Source organism: Schistocerca americana, unplaced genomic scaffold, assembly GCF_021461395.2.
Source record: "Schistocerca americana isolate TAMUIC-IGC-003095 unplaced genomic scaffold, iqSchAmer2.1 HiC_scaffold_37, whole genome shotgun sequence".
Classification (NCBI taxonomy): domain Eukaryota; kingdom Metazoa; phylum Arthropoda; class Insecta; order Orthoptera; family Acrididae; genus Schistocerca; species Schistocerca americana.
The window spans coordinates 1,094,587-1,116,892 of NW_025726093.1; the positions used below are offsets into that span (position 1 = coordinate 1,094,587).

At 41.7% G+C, this 22,306-nt stretch overlaps 1 protein-coding gene across 1 annotated transcript; it reads left to right on the forward strand.

Annotated features, from left to right (window-relative positions):
- The first annotated feature begins 7,365 nt into the window (after positions 1 to 7,365).
- LOC124581793 (cyclic pyranopterin monophosphate synthase-like) lies at positions 7,366 to 7,800 on the forward strand. Its single transcript, XM_047131293.1, has one exon. The coding sequence runs from the start codon at positions 7,366 to 7,368 to the stop codon at positions 7,798 to 7,800; it is 435 nt and encodes a 144-aa protein (XP_046987249.1).
- The last annotated feature ends 14,506 nt before the right edge of the window (positions 7,801 to 22,306 follow it).

The following is a 22,306-nucleotide window of genomic DNA, read 5'->3' on the forward strand; positions in this document are numbered from 1 at the left end:
ATACTGTGTTGTGTTGACTGTTTGCCCTGAACGTCGGTGTTGAAGCTTCTGTGGGTGAGATATGAGTGTGTAAGATGCATGAACTCGTTGGAGAGACTAGCAGTGCAGAGTTTTCGAATGAGACGATTGTGCCGTAGATGACTGAAGACCAAGAACAGCACTCCTGTAGCTTTGTTGGTGTTGGGGGTGTGTGTAATATGTTCTACTACACCGAGGAGTTGTTGTGTTGTGGAGTGGTGATTGCAGAATCCAAATTGCTCCAGTCTCAGCGAGTGATTGGTGTTGCAGTGCATAGTAAGATGTTTGAGAATCATCTTCTCAACAATCTTATTCAGGGAGCTCAGCAGGCTGATGGCTCCATAATTTTGTGGTAGGGAGTGGTATTTCCCTGGCTTCCTGAACATCAGGACAGGGAAGTGTTGATGTTGTAGAATGGTATTCGTCATATGTGTGAGATGCTCTATAGCTTTATTTGTGAACTCCTGGGTGACACGGTTTTGAAAGTGATTGGGACCAGGAGCTTTTCTCGCTGTTTTGTGCTTAATAACCTGTGTAATTTCATGTGTAGCAGTATGTATTGTTACATTGCACGTGGGCTGGGTTACAAGCCATGTAACCTCCTGGTTCATTTCAAGTAGCAGTGCTGGATTGGAAGGAGCCAGATTCAGTGTGAATGATGTTGCTAGTGTTCTGGTCATCAGCTCATGCTTCTCCTCCATGGAGTATGCTGGTCTGTAAGGCGGTGGTAAGGGCTTTGACAGCTTCAACAAGTTTCCTGCTTTGTGTAATTTTGGGAATTTGTGGGATATGACTTTTCAAGCATTTCCTTGAACAATGCCCAATTCACACGCTTGTAGCTCAGTATCCTGTGAGATTCATCATACTGCTGTGTTTCTGCCAAGTAAAGTATTACAGGTGTTTGGTGAGGCCAAATCATGTATAATTTCAATGTTGATTGTGACTATAATGCCAATCACATCTAATGTCTATCACATTTAGTCTCTGTTCCCCGTTTTAAGTGTCACCTCAGCTGGCACTAGTGTAATGTAGTTTGGGCGCAGTGCATGTTCGCATAGTTTTTTTGCTAATGGTGTTTGATCTTTGTTAGTTCCAAGCAGAGTGTTTAGCATTAAGATCACCAGTGGCTATTAGTCACTATGCTATGTTGAGTATTGTGCTGATATCGCTTGTTATGACATTACCAGATCAATTGTATATCGATATCAATGTAGTGTTCACTCAGTTGACTTGACCCTAACAGCTGTGGCTTCTAGTCTTGCAGGTTCAGGGATCTTAATATTTGTGTATTCTTTGTCTCAATATATGATGATTGCTGTTCCACCCACAGTTGTGCCTTCAGGTGGTCAGTACAGTAGATGAAATATCTTGGGAAGAGTAGTTGTTTGTGTGACTGGAGTTAAGCTTTGTTCATGAGAGCATTCCAGATTCCCTTCTCCTCCATAAATGCAGCTAGCTCTGCCCTTTTGTTGCCAATCCCATCTGCATTCCAGAATAGCATCTGAGTCAAAGTACTGTTGTTTGTGTTTTGTGGTGTATTATCTATGGAAGAGTGTGGGCGGTGTGGTGATAGCAGTTTGTATAGCAGCCATGCAATGGCTGGGTGTAGCCGTCATGAGTTTGTGCATGCGTTATGATGAAGAGCCTCAAGAGGATCTTAAGCCACGTGAGTGGGGAATAGTGTCTCCACTATGCCTCTGATTGTGGTGAGAATGTTTGTTATGTCAGCCAAAGTGTTGGCGGTGGTGTTGGTGGCTGGTGGTCCTTATGTTGGTGTACTGGATGGGCTGGCTTGTGTGTTATTCATGGTTCGTATTTCATCTGGGGTCACCTGTGTTATTGCTGTGGTGAGGGGGGCAAGAGTGTGAGTTACGGTTACATTGTTCCTTTTAATGTGTTCCTATGTTTGTCTGGTCTGTTGTTGGTGTATTTGTTGTGGTGTGATAGTGTCCCCTCTTTTGTTTTTTGGGTACCTCTGTTTCATTTCGTGTGTTTGTGGTTGCCCTAGTTTGGGTGTGTCTTCTGTGATATCACGAGTGTCACAATCTGGCCTAGACAGAGTTGACTTGGTGTTGTCTGGGACCGGCAGTGTTGTCATCAGTACAGGGGCAGTTTCTAGCATTGCAGGTGTGGGTTGTGGTTCTGTTGTTGTGGGAGTGTGCCATGAGTTTGTGGAGCTCTGTGCATCCTCAGTTCATCCACTTCCACTGACAATGCCAGTAAAAGAGATTCCACACCTTACTGGTTGGGGGGTGGGGAGTGTCTTGGAGCTGTTCTGGTTACCACTTGTCTGTCTTTGGCACTTTTGCACCTTAGAGCTTCTTTGTATGCTGCACACCATCTGTAGTTTGCACATGGACCCCTCCACATTTGGTACATTTGATAGTTGTACCAAGTTTAAAGTGTCGTGCTACATGGTTACCAGTGCATTTGCAGCACTGTGTGCCAGTTCACATCGGGTGCCGCACGGCCAATCTGCTGGCAGTGGTGGCACTGTTGGGGGACACACGGAAGTGTGTATATTTCTACTACGACCATGTGAAGCAGGAGCATCTGCGTCAGAAAGTTGCAGGAGTAAGCTGTGTCGTCCAAATCCACTAAATAGTTTGGCTGCAGTCTGTGTGTCACGAATCCCAGAATTCATCTCATGCTCTCACAGTCCCAGCTGAGAGCTGTGATTATACCATGAAGAATGTCATTGAGGGTTGTGGTGTCAACTCCTTTCACGATGTACATTCGAGTTTTTCCCCCTTGGGTGCTATATTTATGATACTCAATTCCCCCAGCTTTGACGAATTTCAGGAGATTTGTGCAATCTGTTTTGTTGCATACATACAGTGATACATGGTCCCTTGTGAGTTTTGTGTTTGGTATATTGTGGGGAGTGACATTCTACAAATGTCTTTTTTAGCTTGCCGGGGCAAGTGTAATTGTGTATTATGACCAGTGGGAAGCCAGTCGGTGTAGTTTTCTGCGTAGCGGCTGGGTTAGTGTTGTGTAGTTGAGGTGCTGCAAAATTGTTTGTATGGGCGCTCATATTACTGATGCTCAGAACTGGTGTTGGTAAAAGCACGCTGCATTTGCCGTGTGAGTCAGTAGGCTCAGTTGTTCGTGTATGTTGCTGCTGATTCCATTTTGGACCCACCAGCTTCGAAGGTCCATCTTTGTTCCACGGAGCTGTCACTTCCAGCTCGAGGACTACTGCGGTGATATTGAGGGCCTCTCTAGTATATTCACTGGTGGTGTGACTGGTGTTGGTGTTGCTGTTGCTGTTGCGTTGCTTCCACCCATCAGTTGGACAATGAGCTCATGCTGTCTCCGAGCCATTGCTTATTTATTTGTGGCAGCAAAGTCCAGATTTAGCTGGTTCATCACTTACTGATAGGTGGCAAAGCAAGACAGAAACATTGAAGGGAACAGATGGCACTCCTGCCTCTTGTGCTGCAGTCTTGCTACGGGTCGTTGGGTGGGATCTGCTCGGTGGATCTGCCGTCTCCCAGACATAAGGATACTTTTAAGGATAGAATGTGGATATGAGACAATTTTACTTTTTCGTCTGAAAAGACGATTTTGCTTTTTTAGTGTACATACAGAAGAGGGGAGTCCTTATGACTCACTTGTGCAAGATGCAATGCACAGTGCAAGAGAGCACGGGTGGTGGACAGCAGGCCTGTACTGGACAGTGTTGTCCAATGTGAACGTGCCCCGGACACTGAAATACCCTATTAAAGAATGGGAGAGTCACACTGGGGAAGTTCCAACCACAGTTGCAGGAACTTTGAGCCAGAATTCTTGGCCACCTAGCACTGTCAAGTGTGTAGCAGCGTGTGCTTATTAGTGACACTCCAAAGAGTGTCCTGTGGCATCTACGCCAGTTTTAGCGTATATGTAACACAAATATCCTCTCGCAGCTACTGCAGGTACAGGGGGAAGGCAGCTGCTCAGCTGCGACTCACCCGTAGTACTGCCCGTAGTTTTCCTTGGTGGGAGGACTGGAACGAGGTGCACCAAGCCTTGTGATGCCCATTGAGGAACTGTTGGACTGAGGCGTAGTGACTCTGAGGTCAAGAAAGCTGGCAGTGACCAGAACAGGGTGTGCTGACTCACCCCCCCCCCCCCCCCCCCCCACGATACTGATTTCAGTGATGCCATTGCAGAGGATTACACTGTGGTTGGTCATCTGGTTTTGATGTGGGCCAGAACATGAAGCTTTCCTTTGCCTTTTTTTGCTAAATTGACTCTTACTTCTTGGCACAAACACCTATACAGAGCAAATGTATTGGCACCCAGGGTTTGGTTATTTGGGGGGGGGGGGGTTGGGGGAGTGATGGTTTGTTATTGTTTCCACCCCCCTCACCCAGCTTCCCTCAAAAATGCAACTCGCTAGCAACCTCACTGTTAGCATACGACAGACATCTACAATTTTAATAACAATAATAAACACACAAAAATATATTAAATTATTCAATATAATAGTAACAATACAAATAGGTGGATCAAAGAAGGAAGAAAACATAGGACAAACAAAAGAACTTCAGAAAGTGTAGAAACTGACATGGACACACTATAATAAAAGAAACATTTCAGTACAAGGCAAACACATGCGCTACAATACAGTTATAGTATCAGAAGCACTCTTCGCATCAGAAATGACCACAATCTGAGGACCAGGCACCACAAAGCAGAAAGAATACAATGCAAAATCCTCAGAAAATTTTTTGGAGCAGTGTACAGAGATGGCATATGGATGAAGAGATCAACCAGAGAATTATAAGAACACAGAGGCAGATTCAGTCACAATCAGAAAACACCGACTAACATTCTGTGGACACATACACACAATGAACAGCGACAGATTCACAAAGGGATTTAGGATGTAGTAAATGCCTAAATCAAAAAAAACCAGTTGGTTTCAAGAAATAGAAGAAGGCTAAAACGAGCAGGAATCAGAATGGAAATGATGAATGAAAGAGACAAATTCAGAATCAAAATTATGAACATAAAACTTGAAGTAAAGGGAAGGAAGAAAACAGAGAAAATATGTACATATCAAAGGAAACAAGAACACAGTCAATGAATGAAACGATTTTGGGAAGAGAAAAGGGAGGAGGAAATAAGGAAAAATCTGAACAATCACGTAACAACCAAGTTGAACTCTGTCAAAGTGTGTGCTCACCATCATCATTTCAATAAACATTATGACTGAACAGAGGTCTGCAAACACATGTGAATGAGGGGAATACTGTTTCTATCAATGATTTCCAACTGTGTTCGGGAAGTCATTCTTTCTGTTGTTGTTGTATCGGATCTGTTGTTGACACCTGGTATGTTCAACCCAGTGGTGTGCAGCTTTACCCGGCTGGAATGTTGTCAATCAGACCAAAAGCATGTCCTTGTGGGCAGACCCTAGCACGAGCAACTGAAAAGTGTCCTTTATTACATGTAGCTTGTCATTGCTGGAAGAACTTGGCATTTTTGACACACTTCTGTTTCCATGCTACCTCCTTCTCCAAAAGTTATGTGTGCATTTGGAAATTGGTGAAGTAAAAAATATAAAGACATCGTGTCGTTCTGCCACATCTGTCTGTAGTGTGCATTTTGGGGTGCGTGTACGATACAAGGCATTTAGGTATGGTGAGGTTACTTAGCCATTAGTGTTCACAATGGCTGGCATAAAGGAAACATGACAAGTATTACATTAGAAAGCAACAGCGATAGCTTTCCGACCGCATAAATTCTACTAGGCAGAGTCAGAAGCAGACACAGTGGCCTGTGCCAGATACGAGGGTTGGAAGTAGCTGAAATGTGAGTCGTGGGACAGAGAGAAAGAGAGAGAGAGAGAGAACACACAGACAGCACCATAAAGCATTCCCCATCTCTTTCTGCACGGAATGAACCACACTGCTGCCTTCTTAAGGGCACCCCAGTATAATATGTTGTTTGGGAAGTGGGTGGTAGTTATCATCATTGCAATGACCTCCCCTTATATCCACTCCTGCAAGATTGTGAAATCTACAGCCACTGAGGAGATTTATGTGAGATGTTCCTATCAACTTTGTGTAATATTCATATTGCACACTTCTGCAGACAAAACAGATTTTCGACATTAGCTTAGGAAAGAAAAGAATCATCACAGATCATTAAGGTCCAAAGAACTTGTCTTGAACACTGTAAGGGATCCGTGATCCCACAAACACAGATTCTAGTATCTGACGCCCAGGTCGATAGCGGACAGGAGTCGATTGTCGAGCGCTGCAGTAGGCAGTGAGACTAGTGCTGAGTGCGCAGTAGTATGGTAGAGTGTCGAGTGAGAAGTAGAGTGGGAAAGACGGCCAAGAATGGTGGTCTAGTGAGTTGTAAACGGTAAAATTCACTGGAGTATGACGAGTGAGCATGTCCCCCTGATCGTCGTGGGGTTGACTCTCACTAATGCCGATTCGCGAGTGATATGAAACAGAAAGTGACAAGTGCCAAATTACGTGTTTCGTGTCAACCGCGTCAGCCAGCAACAACCATGGATTGCAGTGAGGATTGTAGTGAATGTTAACCATCAGCATTGCCTGTGACAAAGTGCTGAAAATCAGCAATCAATAAAAAGAGATAACCACAATTAGACGTGTAAGGCAAAGGTAGCAACAGCCTCAGAATTTGTGTGTTAGTAGGAAATATATATCAGTTGTACATCGCAACCTTTGTGATACTTAATAATAGACAAACTTTCAATCATTAGCTATTCCGTCTCAGAACAGCCGCATTCGGTTGAAATACTCCTGAAACCACAGCAGAACAACGCAGAACAACCAATAGCCTTTCATCCAGTAAGCACACGGTCATATATCATAATAATTAACTGTTTTGTGGCTTTGGTAAATTACCCAAAATCCAGTAAAGGAATTAATCGGGGGTGTTTCAACACGAATGCTTAAAAATTCTTTTGTAGTTAACCTATTTTCAGATTATGAAGAGTTCTTTGTTACAGCTTGTATTTTTGTTCCAGGTGGCCCTGAACTTGATGGCTGTAGTGATGTTGTGAAGGCACAAAGTCGGAAGTTGTTAAACCTTCAGAAACAAGATTTTCAAAAGTACTTCTTCTCAGATACCAATATTTCGCCCCTGTTTGTGTCGGATACACAGATGTCTCAGTTGTTGTCACATAATTTGAGTGTAGTGACTGAATCTAGAAAACAGTTTCTTTTGCTTCCCTGTACCCCAAGCATTATGTGCAATACAGGACTCCTAACAAGACAAACACACAGAGCACAGCCCTCTGTCTTCTCTTGCCGTTTCTGCAGTTTGGGAGCACAGTCCGGAAGTCTGACTCATGTTGACCGGACCGGCAGGGCGAAAATGGTCGACGTGGGTTCGAAGCTGGTGACAGAACGGACTGCTGCAGCACGAGCAAAGGTTTTTGTGGGACCCGAACTGGTGAAACTCGTACGAGAAAATGGCCTGAAGAAAGGTGACGTACTTAGCGTTGCTCGCCTGGCGGGAATTGTGGGGTCCAAGCAGACGTCCAGCCTTATCCCTCTGTGTCATAACATATCTTTATCCTCTGTGGCTGTGGACATTGAACTGGACTCTGCTCTCAACTGTGTGATTGTAACTGGCACGGCAAAGTGTAGAGGGCAGACGGGTGTGGAGATGGAAGCTCTCACTGCTGTATCGGTGTCTGCCTTAACAGTGTACGATATGTGCAAAGCTGTGAGTCATGACATTGTGATATCTGAAATAATGCTTCTGGCCAAAAGTGGGGGAACTAGAGGAGACTTCCACCGGACATGAGCATCTGTGTGGGGCAGTGAAATAAGTTAAGTATACCTGGTGTGATGTAGGCAAATTTCAAAGTCTGTTCATAGTTATCATAAATTATATACACATCGAATTGGCCTGAATATGAGTTTCACCTTTAATTTCGAAAAAGAGAGAAACTTAATTAAAAATAATTTGTCAAGTTGCCCATTTACAAAAGCTTTTCAAAATGTGATTTACCCTTAACCAGTTTTTTTGTAGTACACTGTAGATAAATTACACACAAAAACAAAGCTTTCAGTTGCAGTTTTCATGTAAGACACTCTTAACTTCACTAACATTCATTGTTTTGTCACTGTCAGTATTTTTGTCACTCTCCTCCCAAAGTACAGTCGCGTCGCTACAATCCCGGGCATTGCATGTGCAGCATTTCTTGAACCGTACCTTTAAAAAGCACATCTGTTAGATGAATAACTGTGAGTTTGAAATTTGCAACGTAACTGTACCGAATTCCAAATCTCTCTCTCTCTCTGTGCCCTCCCCCAGCTGTGTGGTAGTGTCCTCTGTGTTGCTCTATTGTCTCAATTTTTGATGGTCCCATGCTGTGAAAGTTGAGGTGAAGTGTTCATTCTTAAATAAATAGTGTGTATCAGCTCTTTTCTCCTAGGATCAGGTTGTCATTGCTGTGTTCATTGATGTAAAATGACACTTTTTTAACAGTTCCTAAAAGGTGCACCACTTCATTGACACTTTTGCTCAGGTGTAGAGCATATTGGCCAGACTAATTTACATGTTTCAGCTTTACACTGTATGGTATCCTCTTTTTTAAAGGCCTATTATCTTTCTTGTGTGTGACTTGTCCAGAGATTGAAAATGTTTTATTTTGTAAGTTACCAATCCAGAACAGGTTTCTGTCAATTTAATTCTTCAGGTTTTTCCAGAAGTTTGCTGAAATTCCCGAGTTGTCCTTTGCACAGTCGGACATCATTGTCTTCCTCGCATATTTCGGTGACATTAGTTGTTGCTTTCACAAAGTGCTACTTGAGACTGACCGTCAGATGGAGCAGGTCTGTAATTTGTTCCCTCTGCCTTCGTGCTTCATCTGCAATCTGCTCTGACAGACATCATCCTCGGGTATCCGTGTTGCGTGATATTCCGAGTGTCATCTACACTCACGGGCACGATTCTTGTGTGTTATGTTTTCAGTCCAAGCTGGTTGGTAGAATTCTGTTTGCAGGCTGTCCCCGTTTGGGGACAAGGATCGGCAGGGCATGAAACCCTAATCTTTTATCTTTCAGTTAACTCAAATGTCGAGTGTCACTTTTTTCATGTACTGCAGTTACAAATATAAGAAAATACAAAATGAAAATTTCTCAACATAGTCATGTTTCTTTTCAGTATGTTTCTCAGATCAGTACACTGCAATGTAAATATTCCATTAAAAGAATATATTTTTGATTGTTTCTTCAGTCAGAGATGCATTGCCTTTTTGACTTAACAATCAATGTCAAATCATTGTCCCTCAAACAATCCTGCAGGGGTTTGACAATGTGAGACCATGGCTTTATGGAGCATCACCTAGAATTAGCTGCCGTCTTTTCTGACATGATTTTAAATCAATGCTATCATCACTGTTTCTTTTGCTTAGGGTTTTGAGTCTAGGAATGATGCAAACAATCAGCAGTTTATTTCTTTGTTATGTGATCTTTTTTCTCCTCCCTAGCCCCCTTTCTTCCTTCATTTGGTAGCCTTGAGCAAATTGAATATTCCTGCTTTTGTTTGTATTTATTAATCTGTTTGTGCCTCTAATTCTTAAAAGACTTCATTATGACACTAATAATCTGAAGCAGCAAATTTGGGGAAAAAGAGCTGCATCCATTTATGCTGTTGTAAAATGGAGGAATTGGTTGTAGTTGGAAAAAAAATCTGCCTTTTACAGCTGCTGATTTTTGTCATTTATTTTACGTAGCCCACCCATGATCTACAATCAGGTCTTCTTTTTTATGTTGTATTTTTTATGAGAATGTTGAAACATAGATGATTGTTATGCATCTTTGCAGCACCTAAACTTGAATATTGTACTTAAAAATGTTATTTGTTGTCTTTTTTAAATTAAATTGTTATGTTAAAAAAGTGAATTAAATGATTGTTGCCTGTGACATAATTTTGTAGCAGCTAAAATTAAATGCTGGTCTTCAATATTTTAATTGTTATAGTTTGGGGTATGATTGTTGTAATTAGAAAATGAATATGTGCCTTGTGCACTATGTTGTTACAGTAATTTGGAGTTTATTTTGTACATCATCTGGTGTAAATTATAAGAATTTAAGCAAAAACTTCTGTCTCTCAACAGATTTCTTAATAACACTATTCCAGTAACTGGATATGCATATTGAAATATCTGTGTTGTATATTAGATTCTATGACCTGTACCGAGGCAATATTTTGCGGTTGCAAATTTTCTTGACTATTATTAAGTGTGTGTGTGTGTGTGTGTGTGTGTGTGTGTGTGTGTGTGTGTTGCTTATGCCCTACATACGAGTCCTCCAAGGTTCTTATGATCTGACCAATGTACGACATGCCAAAATGCTACAGCTGCATGGGGAGATACAATTAAATCCCATCCCCCTCTCTCTCTCTCCCTCTCTCTCTGTCTCTCTCCCTCTCTCTCTCTCTCTCTCAAAGATCGGCAGGTTCAGGAATCTAACACAGAAAGAATTTAATCACAGTTTCTTTTTCATCTCTATCATACAATGTAGTCCAATTTTTTGCTAATACAGATATAACATTTTGTGATTTATGTTGTGTACTCTTCAAAAGATCTAATGATGTCCTCATTCCCTTCTTATAAACAAAACAAAAAGAAACTGACAATAATTGTCATTAAAGTAAAACACAGAACAGTGTCTCCATAGCATCAATGAGCACATCCTTTCAGCACCTTTGACCCAGGCAGTGAACACAGCAGCAGTCAGTCTATGACTTGCAGCAGGTGAATCCCAGTCAGCTGCATTGCTCATGCACCCCACGTAAATAATAATAAACAAAATCTAACAATACACATAACCAAGTCTTGATTTGTGACAGTATACCGCTGATGACGAAAAAAATTAGACCCAAAGATTTTGAGATGTGGTACAATAGAACTTTTGCTCTAGTTGAAGCGGTAAGACACAAATGTTGTATTCACACTTTTAAAAAGCTCAGAAAAGTGTTATAACTTTTTCAGAAGTCTAAATCAAACTATGGAAACTCTCGGTAGGAACTTAGAAATATAGGAAATGATAGAGTGCTACTTACCATAAATACATGTTACGAAGTCTATTTTTTTTTTTCTTTTAACAAATCTAGCACTGCATATTACTGCCAAATTAGTCATTACCTATGATTGCCCCAGTGGCAGAAGTATGTATAATAATGTCAAAACGTTTGTGACACTACACACTAGGACAAGCTCAAGTTTCAGATGCACGTTGATTGCGTTCTGGATGATGCTATCTACATGTTCATCCACACTCTGCAAACCACTATGAAGAGTATGACAGAGGGTACATCTCACTGTACCAGATATTAAAGCTTGTTCATGTTTCAAGACCATTTAAATCTTTCTCTGCATGCTGTAATTAATCTAATATTGTCCTCACGGTCCCTATGGGAGCAATAGTTACAAGGTTGTAACATATTCTAGAGTCGTCTTTTGGTAAGCATACTTTCTTAGGATAGTGTACATCTTATCTTGAGGCATCTGCCAATTCAGTTATTTCAGCATCTCTGTGACACTCTCCTTTGGGTCAAACAAACCTGTGACCATTTGATCTGCCCTTCTCTGCATGCGTTCAAATCACCCATTAATCCATTTTGATATGGGTCCCACACATTTGAGCAATATTCTAGGATGGATTATACAAATGATTTGTAGAATGACTGCATTTCTATGGTATTCTACCAAAAAAAATCTAAGTCTTTCGCCTGCCTTACCCCTGAGTGGGCCTATATGACTGTTCCATTTCATATCCCTACAAAGTGCTCCACCCAGGTAATTGTATGAATAGACTTAATCCAAGCAAGACACCCTGATACTGTAGTCATACCACACTGTGTTTTCTTCATTTTGCAAAATGCACGATTTTACATGTCTGAACATTTAAAAGAAAGTTTGAAATTATCAAGATCTGACGAATGTTTGTACAATTTCTTTCAGACTGTGCTTTATTCTAGATAAATGCACTATCTGTGAAAAGAGTGCTTTACTATTAATATTGTCTGCAAAGTCATTAATGTACATGAACATGAACAGGAATGGTCACAACATACCTCTCTATGACACATCTGAGGTTACTTCTACATCAGATGATGACTCCCCAGCCAAGATAACATGTAAGTCATTCCTACCAAAATATCCTCAATTCCAGTGACATATTTCACCCGATAACCCTCACAGTAGCAATTTTGATAATAAGCATCAATCTGGCACTAAGTCAAAAGCTGTTCAGAAATCGAGAAATACTGCCTGCACCAGTCGAGCCAGGAAGACGAAAGTTTGAAGGTCAGGTTGACAAAACAGATTTTTAATACTCTTGATAACAACCTTTAAGTTTCTGACGTAGTTCAGGGGAATGACAAAGGGATCTTTGACAGGCTGGATTAAATCTAGGCGGCATCTCAGACCAACCAGAGTTACAACTTTAAAGGCTTCTACGCTGAGCAAATACAACGGGCTGTTGGAGGAAGAATGCAAAGGCAGCTTCTAGTAATGTGCAATTGCTATTCTGCATGGTCTTTAATGGCCATTATCAAATTTTAAAAAATTAAGAATAACAATAACACAGTACACAACAGGAAGGGTACAGCAGACTTTCCCTGATTGTTCCTTACATTATCTTTCCTTGATTTTTTTTTTTTTTTTAATGATAATGTTTCTAAGTCTTTCCTGGTTTCCATTGAAAGGTTTGGATTGTTTCAAAGATTAATTTACACATTTTTTAATATTTTAATGTATTCTAGGACAGGAACTCAAAGAGCACAAGTATAAAAAAACTGCATGTAGGACATTCATGTAAAGCTTCCCATTTTTAACTGCAAGGTAATGGCAATCTATTTTGTTACAAGAAAATGAATTGGGACTTAGTTCTCCAGAGCTGATACTATTATAAGGAGTTGTGATGGAAGAACATGAGTTCCAAACAATGGATGCCTTGGATCTGTTTGCTGCTGCTTCTTTTTAATCTCTGCTGCTAATCCCATGAGTGAAAGATCTCTACCAATGAAAAAGTAGATTTGAATGACATTAAGTTTCTTCTCTTGTCGATAGTTGTTTCTACTGAAGAGAAATGAGTCTGGTTATCTTTGTCCATTTGCAGTAATTCAAAGGTGTCGTAGCACCTGACATGTATGCTTGAAAATAACAAACGATCAAAAATGTAATTAACAGAAGTATTGACAGCAGTAAGCTGTATTTATCACATTCAAAAAGTTTGTAATAGCTGTGGACCCTTGTTTTATCATGTCAATCCATTTGTGCCAATGGCTAACAGAGTACCATTCACCATCATGTCAAGTGGCAATAACAGTTTGCTTGCATCATAAATATTGAGTGTCAAAAGATAATTCTAACAATATGAAATAGGACAGATTGCTACTCACCAGTTAGAGCAGGCAATGGGCAGCAGACAAGCATACTGAAAAAAAAGAAACTGTCAGATACTATATACTCAAAAAAACACTTAGGTACTGAAGGAATTATCGAAATACCAAATAGGGCTGAAATCAGTAAATGTGACATACATGTGAAGACAGAAAAATAATTACAGTTTCAGAAAAAACTGGATGATTTATTCAAGAGAAAGAACATCACAAATTGGATGAGATGGTCCACCTCTGGCCCTTATACAAGCTTGGCTCTGGCTGATAGAGTTGTTGGATGTCCAACAGAGGGACATCACGCCAAATTCTATTCAAATGTCACTGTAGATAGTCAAAATCCCGAGGTGGTCTAACGGACTTCCCCATAATGCTCCTTACATTCTCAATTGGGGAGAGATCCAGCAACTTTGCTGGCCAAGGTAGGGTTTGGCAAGCATGAGGACAAGCTGTGTGCAGACAGGCATTATCTTGCTGAAATGTAAGCAATGTATGGCTTGCCAAGAAGGGAAACAAAATAGGATGTACAGTATTGTCAACAGACAACTATGCTGTAGGGGTGACATCCATGTCACCCTTACAGCATAGTTGTCTGTTGACCAAAAGTGATCTGTTACGAAAAGAAATCGCACCCCAGATCATCAGTCCTGGTAGTTGGACCGTATGGGATGTGGCATTCACGGTGGTATCCCACCGTCTGGGGCGTCTTCAGACGCATCTGTGATGATCATTGAGGCTCAGTTCATAGTGGGACTCATCACTGAAGCCAATTATATTCCAGTCAATGCAATTCCAGACCAGGGACATGCCTGGGGACACACCAGATAGCAGTGCGATACCAACCCGGCTGCTGGCTGCCATACAGCCAAACGAGGACTGATGGTCTACTGTGCCATTTCTTTTCATAACAGGACCTCTTTGGTTGTCATCTGTGTCACCATTACAACACAGACATCTGTTGACGATATTATAAACCCCATTTTGTTTCTCGTCATGACAAGCCATCATTTGCTTACATTTCAGCAAGATAATGCCTGCCCACACGCAATTTGTCTTCATACTTGCCACACCTTATCTTCGCCAGCTAGGTCACGGGATCTCTCCCCAACTGAGTATGTCTGCGGCATTATGGGCAGGGCCACCCAACCAGCTCATGATTTAGACAATACAATGTGCCACTTGGATAGAATTTGGCTTGATGTCCCTCAGTAGGACATCCAACAAATCTATCAATGCCAAACTTGCTCAAGAGTCAGAGGTGGACCAACTTGCTCAATTTGTGAAGCTCTTTCTCTTGAATAAATCATTCAATTTTTCTGACATTGTATTTTTATTTTATTTTATTTTATTTTTTTTTTTTTTTTGTCTGTGCACGTACATCACATCTACATATTTCCATCCCACACAGATAATTCTTTCATGCTGCATAATGTTTATTTTCATCTTACGAGTGTAATCTAATGGACAGAGCCCACCTCAGCATAGGGAGTCTCTGCTGGTTGGGAGTGTGGAGGTGGACAGACAGAGAGAAGTGTACTAGGGGGACGTAATAGTGTGTGAGGTTGGAATGGGAGCAGGGGAGGGCATTGAGGTGTGGGGCCACAGGAACGAAGCCTAGAAGCTCTAGCTGCGACATATTCTTCACTCCTGTAAACCCCGTTACCTAAACCTTTGCTAGTCTCTCTGTCTCACATATCTAGGCCTTTACCTGCTCCCACCCCGGCCTCACACCACCACACCTGCTAGATGAGGACTGTCCCATACTTTCTAATATCTAAAAATCTTCCTTCAATGTGCCAGTCTGCCACTCAGTGTCTCCTCTAGGTGGGGAGCAGAAAGCTATCCTATTCCATATTATTGTTATTCCATCCCAGATATCCCAATGCTTAAAAATTAATTTTAGGCTTGCCGTAAAGTATTACACAAACACTAATTGGTTATTTTTTCTGATATTCAAATTATATTTTGCTCTCATTTTTGTCCCTTTATCTAATCAACTTTGCATTGTGACATTTCTGACGAAAGTACGAGTTATTCAGAAATTAGGTAAAAAGTAGTGAATTCTTCCTTTGAATCACTCTCACTTTGTCTCAGGCACGAGCAAATGTGTGTACCTGTATATGCATTTAGTTGTATCAAATTATCTTCCCCAACACACAAAATGGGGGTCATAATTCAATTTATCTTGAAAGTATGTGTGAAATGCACTTTCCACAAAAATGCTCAGATGCATAACTCTCAAAATATGTGTTTGAACAATAGGTCTGGAATTTTTAAAGACAAGGTGAAGAAACCATTGGATTGTATAATTTTTTTATTAATCACAAAGAAACAACATGATTCAAAGACATCAACAACAGCAATGGAAGTTCAAGTGAATTGTCTGCCTCCAATTCTGATCACAGAGAAACACTCCAATAGGAAAGAGGGCACAACATCCTGCTCCATTTTCAAAAGCTGCAATGTCAAATATTACAACCTGTAACAAAAAAAGGTCATGTGATAAATATTGTTTACATATCGATTACAGTAACAGAGGCATATATGGTCTAATAGGAAGGGTGAACACAAGGGCAGGACATGGGGAACAATGAACAGATGAGATGTGAAACCACGGTAAGTTAATAGTGGTGATAATGCCAGTTAATTACATGGGTGGGAAAAGCAACCACTCTTGCAACTCAGAGCTACTCTTGTTTCTGCAACTGATCTTCCGTTCCTTCATTGTTCCTATTTTTCTCATATTAATAATTCTAGTTATAGAAGGTTTTCTAACTAAAAGCTTATTAGCATTTTGTAATGAAACCGAGAAACAATACAGTCTCATTCTCTAATGGAAGAACACAGTACATCGCGTTCGTAAATAACTTGATCCAACAAAACAGTGGACATTCATTACATGACATTTAATTTTAAGTATCAATACAAACACTTACATAAAACATTATTTACACTCAAAACCCAATATTCAAAACTGATGTCCATATGTGTAACTGTTTACAGTAGCAATTATTAATATAGTTACTATTGCTAGCTTTAATATGGATTGTTAAAAAGTTTAGAAATGTTAACTTAAAAATGAACTGTAAGCAAAATCTTTTCTGTTAAAAAGTTAATGTTGAAACCACTGGAGAAACATTATAATGTATTATTGTAGTCATCATGTACACTGAAAAAAAAAAAAAAAAAATTGCAACACCAAAAAGTAATTAACGTAGAGTAATGAAATTTCAGGAACATATATGTCTAAGTAACTTATTTAAGTGATTAACATTGCAAGATCACAGGATAATATAAGTGCGAGATACACCATTGCAAATCTGATACACTAATGCATTGAAATCCAGTGTAACTGCCCGAATGTAAGCATGCAAACGTGCATGCATTGTGCTGGTTATGAGTTTGTGGGATGACGTTCCATGCCTGTTTCACATTGTCATCAAAACAGGGATGGTTAATGCTGTTTTTGGGAGACACTGGAGTTGTTCGATGATGTCCCGTGTGCACTAAATTGGAGCCAGACCTGGTTATCAAACAGGTCAAGGCAACATGTTGACATACTGTAGAGTATACACCCATGCCTCCATCTTTGCTACCCTCCCTGTTTACCTCTACCCTGTTGCTTCATAACCTGGGTTGTGAGTAACTGAATCCACTTTCTCTTCTTCCCCTTCTTTCCCCTCTCTCCTCCCTGACGAAGGAACAAAGTTCCAAAAGCTAGGATACGTAAATTTTCTGTTATGTTTTGTGTATCTATTGGCTGTACTGGCCAACCCCTCTATCTCTTTGTTAGTATTTGTTTCACGTCTTTATATGAGATTTTCCATCATCACAATAATGTTAGTTTATAATTTACGGACAGCCTAATCCATTATTTCCTGTCAAGGTTTGAAACTTTAGAAAATCATAAATTTTGTCTTGGTAAAATAAAGGTGATTAGATGTTTCCCTTATGCACATGTAAAAGACTGTCAGTTCACATCTACGTTTATAATCTGCAATCCACCAGGAGGTGCATGGTACAGGGTAAGTCCCATTGTACCAGTTATCAGGGTTTCTTGCTGTTTCATTCATGTATGGAGCGTGGAAGAATGATTGTCTGAATTTGTCTGAATGCCTCTGTGTGAGCAGTAATCATTCTAATCTTATCTTCACGACCCCTGTGAGAGCAATATGTGGGGGCGGGTGGGGGGGGGGGTGGGGGGGGGGGGGGGTTGTGGTATATCCCTAGAGTAATCATTTAAAGACAGTTCTTGAAACTTTGCTAATACACTTTCTTGGGATAGTTTACACCTGTCTTCAACAGTCTGCATTTCAGTTCCTTCAGTATCTCTGTGACACTCTCCCATGGATTAAGCAAACCTGTGACCATGCTGCGTTTCTTTGTATACATTCAATGTCTCCTGCTAGTCTCATCTGGTACAAGTCCCACACACTTTAGCAATAGTCTAGGGGGGGTGGGAGGGGGGGGGGGTCACACGAATGACTTGTAAGCATCTCTTTAGTAGACTGATTGCACTTCCCCATTATTATACCAATACACCAAGGTCTACAACCTGCTTTACCCACAACTGAACCTATGTGATCATGCCATTTCATATTCCTACAAAGTGTTACACACACGTATTTGTACGAGTTGGCAGATTCCGACAGTGACTCACCAATATTATAGTCACAGGATACTAAGTTTATACATTTCTAAACATTCAGAGCAAGTTGCCAATCACTGCACCATGTTGAAATCTCATCAAGATCTGACTGAATATTTATGCAGCTTCTCTGAAATAGCACTTCATTACAGATAGCTGCATCATCTGCAAAAATCCTGATTTACAGCAAGGTCATTAATGGACAAGAACTGCAAGGTCCCCAACACACTTCCCTGGGGCACACCTGAAGTTACTTCTACATCTGATGATGACTCTCCATCCAAGGTAACATGCTGTGTCCTTCTTATCAAAAAGTCCTCAATCCAGTCACGTATTTCACTTGATACCCCATATGATCGTACTTTTCACAGTAAGTGTAGGTGTGGAACAGAATCAAAAACTGTTAGGAAATCAAGAAACACAATCTACCTGTTGCCTTGATCCAACGCTTTCAGCAAGTTATGTGAGAAAAGTGAGAGTTGGATTTCATATCATCTATGTTTTTGAAAACCATGCTGGTTGATATTGAGAAGGTAGTTCCGTTCGAGATACCTCATTATGTTTGAGCTCAAAATATTTTCTAAGAATCTACAACAAATTGATGTCATGGCTACTGGATGGTAGTTTTGTCACTCCTACAACCCTTCTTGTAGACGGGTGTGATCTGTAACTTTTTCCAAAAACTAGGTAAGGTTTTTTGGATAGATTACAGTGAGAAGAGAGGATAACTCAGCCACAAATTCAATATAGAATCTGACTGTGATTCCATCGGGGTCTGGAGCTTTGTTTAATGATTTCAACTGTTTCTCAACACAACTGACACTAATACCTATTTCGTTCATTTTTTCAGTGTACGAGGATTGAATTGGGGCAGTTCTCCTGGGTTTTTATTTGCAAAGGAACATTTGAAAATCGAGTTCAGAATTTCAGCTTTTACTTTGCTACCCTCAATTTCAGTTCCTGTCTCACTTGCTAGGGACTGGACACTAACTTTTTTGCCACTAACAGCCCTTACATACGACCAGAATTTATTTGGATTTTGTGAAATGTCATTTGACAATATTCTGCTACAGTAGTCATTGAAGGCTTCATGCATTGCTCTCTTGACAGCCAAACATGTTTCATCCAGCGTCTCTCAATCTATAATCCTACACTTTGTTTTACACCTATTATGCAGTAATCTCTGTTCCTTTAGAAGTTTTCTTTACAGTGACTGTATACCACGGAGGTTCCATCCCATTATGAACTGTTCTACTAGGAACCTATCTACTCAGTGCGTGGTCAACTGTTCTTTTCAAGTAGAGGAAGAGCACCTCTACATGCTCCTGACCTGTGCTGAAAGTTTCAAGTTCCTCACTGAGATAAGATATTACTGATTTCTACTTAGTTAACTGAACGCATAATAAGAGGGAAACATTCCATGCAGGAAAATATATCTAAAAACAAAAATGATGTGACTTACCATACGAAAGCACTGGCAGGTCGATAGACACACAAACAAACACAATCATACACACAAAATTCTAGCTTTCGCAACCAACGGTTGCTTCATCAGGAAAGAGGGAAAGACGAAAGGATGTGGGTTTTAAGGGAGAGGGTAAGGAGTCATTCCAATCCCGGGAGCGGAAAGACTTACCTTAGGGGGAAAAAAGAAAAGGTATACACTTGCACACACACCCATATCCAACCACACATACACAGACACAAGCAGACATTTGTAAAGGCAAAGCGATTCGGCAGAGATGTCAGTCGAGGCAGAAGTACAGAGGCAAAGACGTTGTTGAAAGACAGGTGAGCTATGAGCAGCGGCAACTTGAAATTAGCAGAGGTTGAGGCCTGGCGGATAACGAGAAGAGAGAATATACTGAAGGGCAAGTTCCCATCTCCGGAGTTCTGCCAACGCAGAAAATCTTTTTGGTTTCGATGCCTTTCGCGTTTTTGGGTTCTCCATAGTTGACTCTGTCAATATTGTCTCTGACGCTATTCCTTATGCTCAACTGGATTCCTTGTCGACTACATTTTCGTCCCTTTTTTCTCCCGGTTTAGGCTGTGTGAACAACTTTGAAGCTCATATCATGCTCAAACCCACGGCTCGGCCTAAGTTTTTTCGGGCTCTGCCCATTCCTGTGGCCCTTCAAGATTGGGTAAAACGGGAGTTGGATCGTCTCACTGCGTCAGGGGTCTTACTTCTTGTCACTTCCAGTGAGTGGTCCTCTCCTGTTGTTGTAGTTGCTAAGGCCAATGGTGATATTTGTCTCTGTGGCGATTTCAAAGCCACTGTAAATGCTCAATGCCTCATTGACACTTACCCTATGCCCCGTCCTGAAGAACTGTTCACTAAACTCGCTGGAGGACAGTATTTTTCTAAAATTGACCTGTCAGAAGCTTATCATCAACTTCCTCTCGATGCTGCTTCCTGGCAGTTTCTGGTCCTTAACACGCCTTTCGGCCTCTATCAATACCAACGCTTGCCATTCGGGGTTGCTAGTGCCCCTGCTCTCTTTCAGCGATTCTTGGAACAATTATTGCTCCCTGTCCCTGGGTGTATCAATTACACGGACGACATTGTTGTCACTGCCTCCACCACTGACGAACATCTTCAAAATCTCCGCACACTTTTTAATGTCTTACAGACTGCCAGTCTTAAATGTAATCTTCAGAAATCACAATTTTTTCAGGCATCTATAACGTACTTTGGGTTCCAACTCTCTCGCGATGGTATTCAACTGTTTCAACACACTGTTGCTGTGATCGATGCCCTTCCTCGCCCTACATCTGTTAAGGAACTGCAGGCCTTCTTGGGGAAAATAGCATACTATCACAAGTTTTTACCATCTGCGGCGTCGGTGGCTCAGCCGTTGCATCCCCTGTTGCATAAAAACGTGCCTTTTCACTGGTCCGCGTCATGTGACGCGGCTTTCCAGAAATTAAAGACTATGCCTGGCTACTTATCGACCTGGCCAACATCTTGTTCTTGCCACAGATGCCTCTCAATACAGGGTCGGTGCAGTCCTTGCACACCATTTTTCTGACGGTTCAGAACAACCCATCGCTTATGCCTCCAAAACGCTCACGGATGCCCAACAAAGGTATTCCCAAATTGAGAAAGAAGCTTTGGCCATTATTTATGCTCTTCATAAGTTTGGTGTTTTTCTCTATGGCTCAAAATTTCGTCTTGTTACGGATCACAAACCACTTGTTTCCTTGTTCCATCCATCAACGTCACTTCCCGACAAGGCTGCACACCGCCTCCAGCGTTGGGCTCTTTACTTGTCCCGTTTCAATTATGAGATTCATTTCTGGCCAATGGCTCAACATGCGAATGCTCATGCTTTGTCTCGCCTTCCCATGGGTCCTGATCAGGCATTCAATAGGGACGAACTTTGGTGTTTCCACCTGGATGTTGCCGAGCAGTGGGTTGTGGACGGGTTCCCCATCACTGCGGACAGGCTGGCAGCTGCTACGGGTTCTGACCCTACCCTCTCCCAGGTTTTATGCTGTATTCAGGAGGGTTGGCCAGATCGCCCGTCCGCTAAGACTTCTGATCCGTTGCGGAACTACTACACTTTGCGCTACCGCCTTACGGCTAGGGATGGTATTATCCTCCTCTCCACTGACAATGCTTCACCGCCTGTAGTGGTACCTGCATCTATGCGTGTTGCGGTCTTGCGCCTCCTTCACCGGGGGCACTGGGGTGTGTCTCGCACAAAATCTCTGGCGCACCGTCATGTGTACTGGCCTGGCGCTGACTCTGAAATTGCACACATGGTGGCTGCCTGCGGCCCTTGTGCGTCACAGGCCGCTGCCCCGAAGTCATCTTTGTCACCGTGGCCTTCGCCTGAGAAGCCCTGGGAGTGCATTCTTGCTGACTTTGCGGGACCTTTTTTAGGTACTTATTGGCTCCTTGTAATTGACGCCTACTCTAACTTTCCTTTCATTGTCCGTTGCACGTCACCTACCACCGCGGCAACCACCAGTGCTCTCACCCGCATTTTTTCTTTGGAAGGCCTCCCCTCTACTCTTGTTACTGATAATGGTCCGCAATTTGCCTCTTCCGACTTTGCAGATTTTTGTGCTCGTCACGGCGTTACTCATGTCACAGCCCCGCCGTTCCATCCACAATCCAACGGTGAGGCTGAACGGCTGGTCCGCACATTTAAGGCTCAGATGCGGAAACTTCTGACTTCTTCTGCTGATGATGATGCGCTTCTCCAGTTCCTGGCGTCTTACCGTTTCACCCCCATGGGCGAT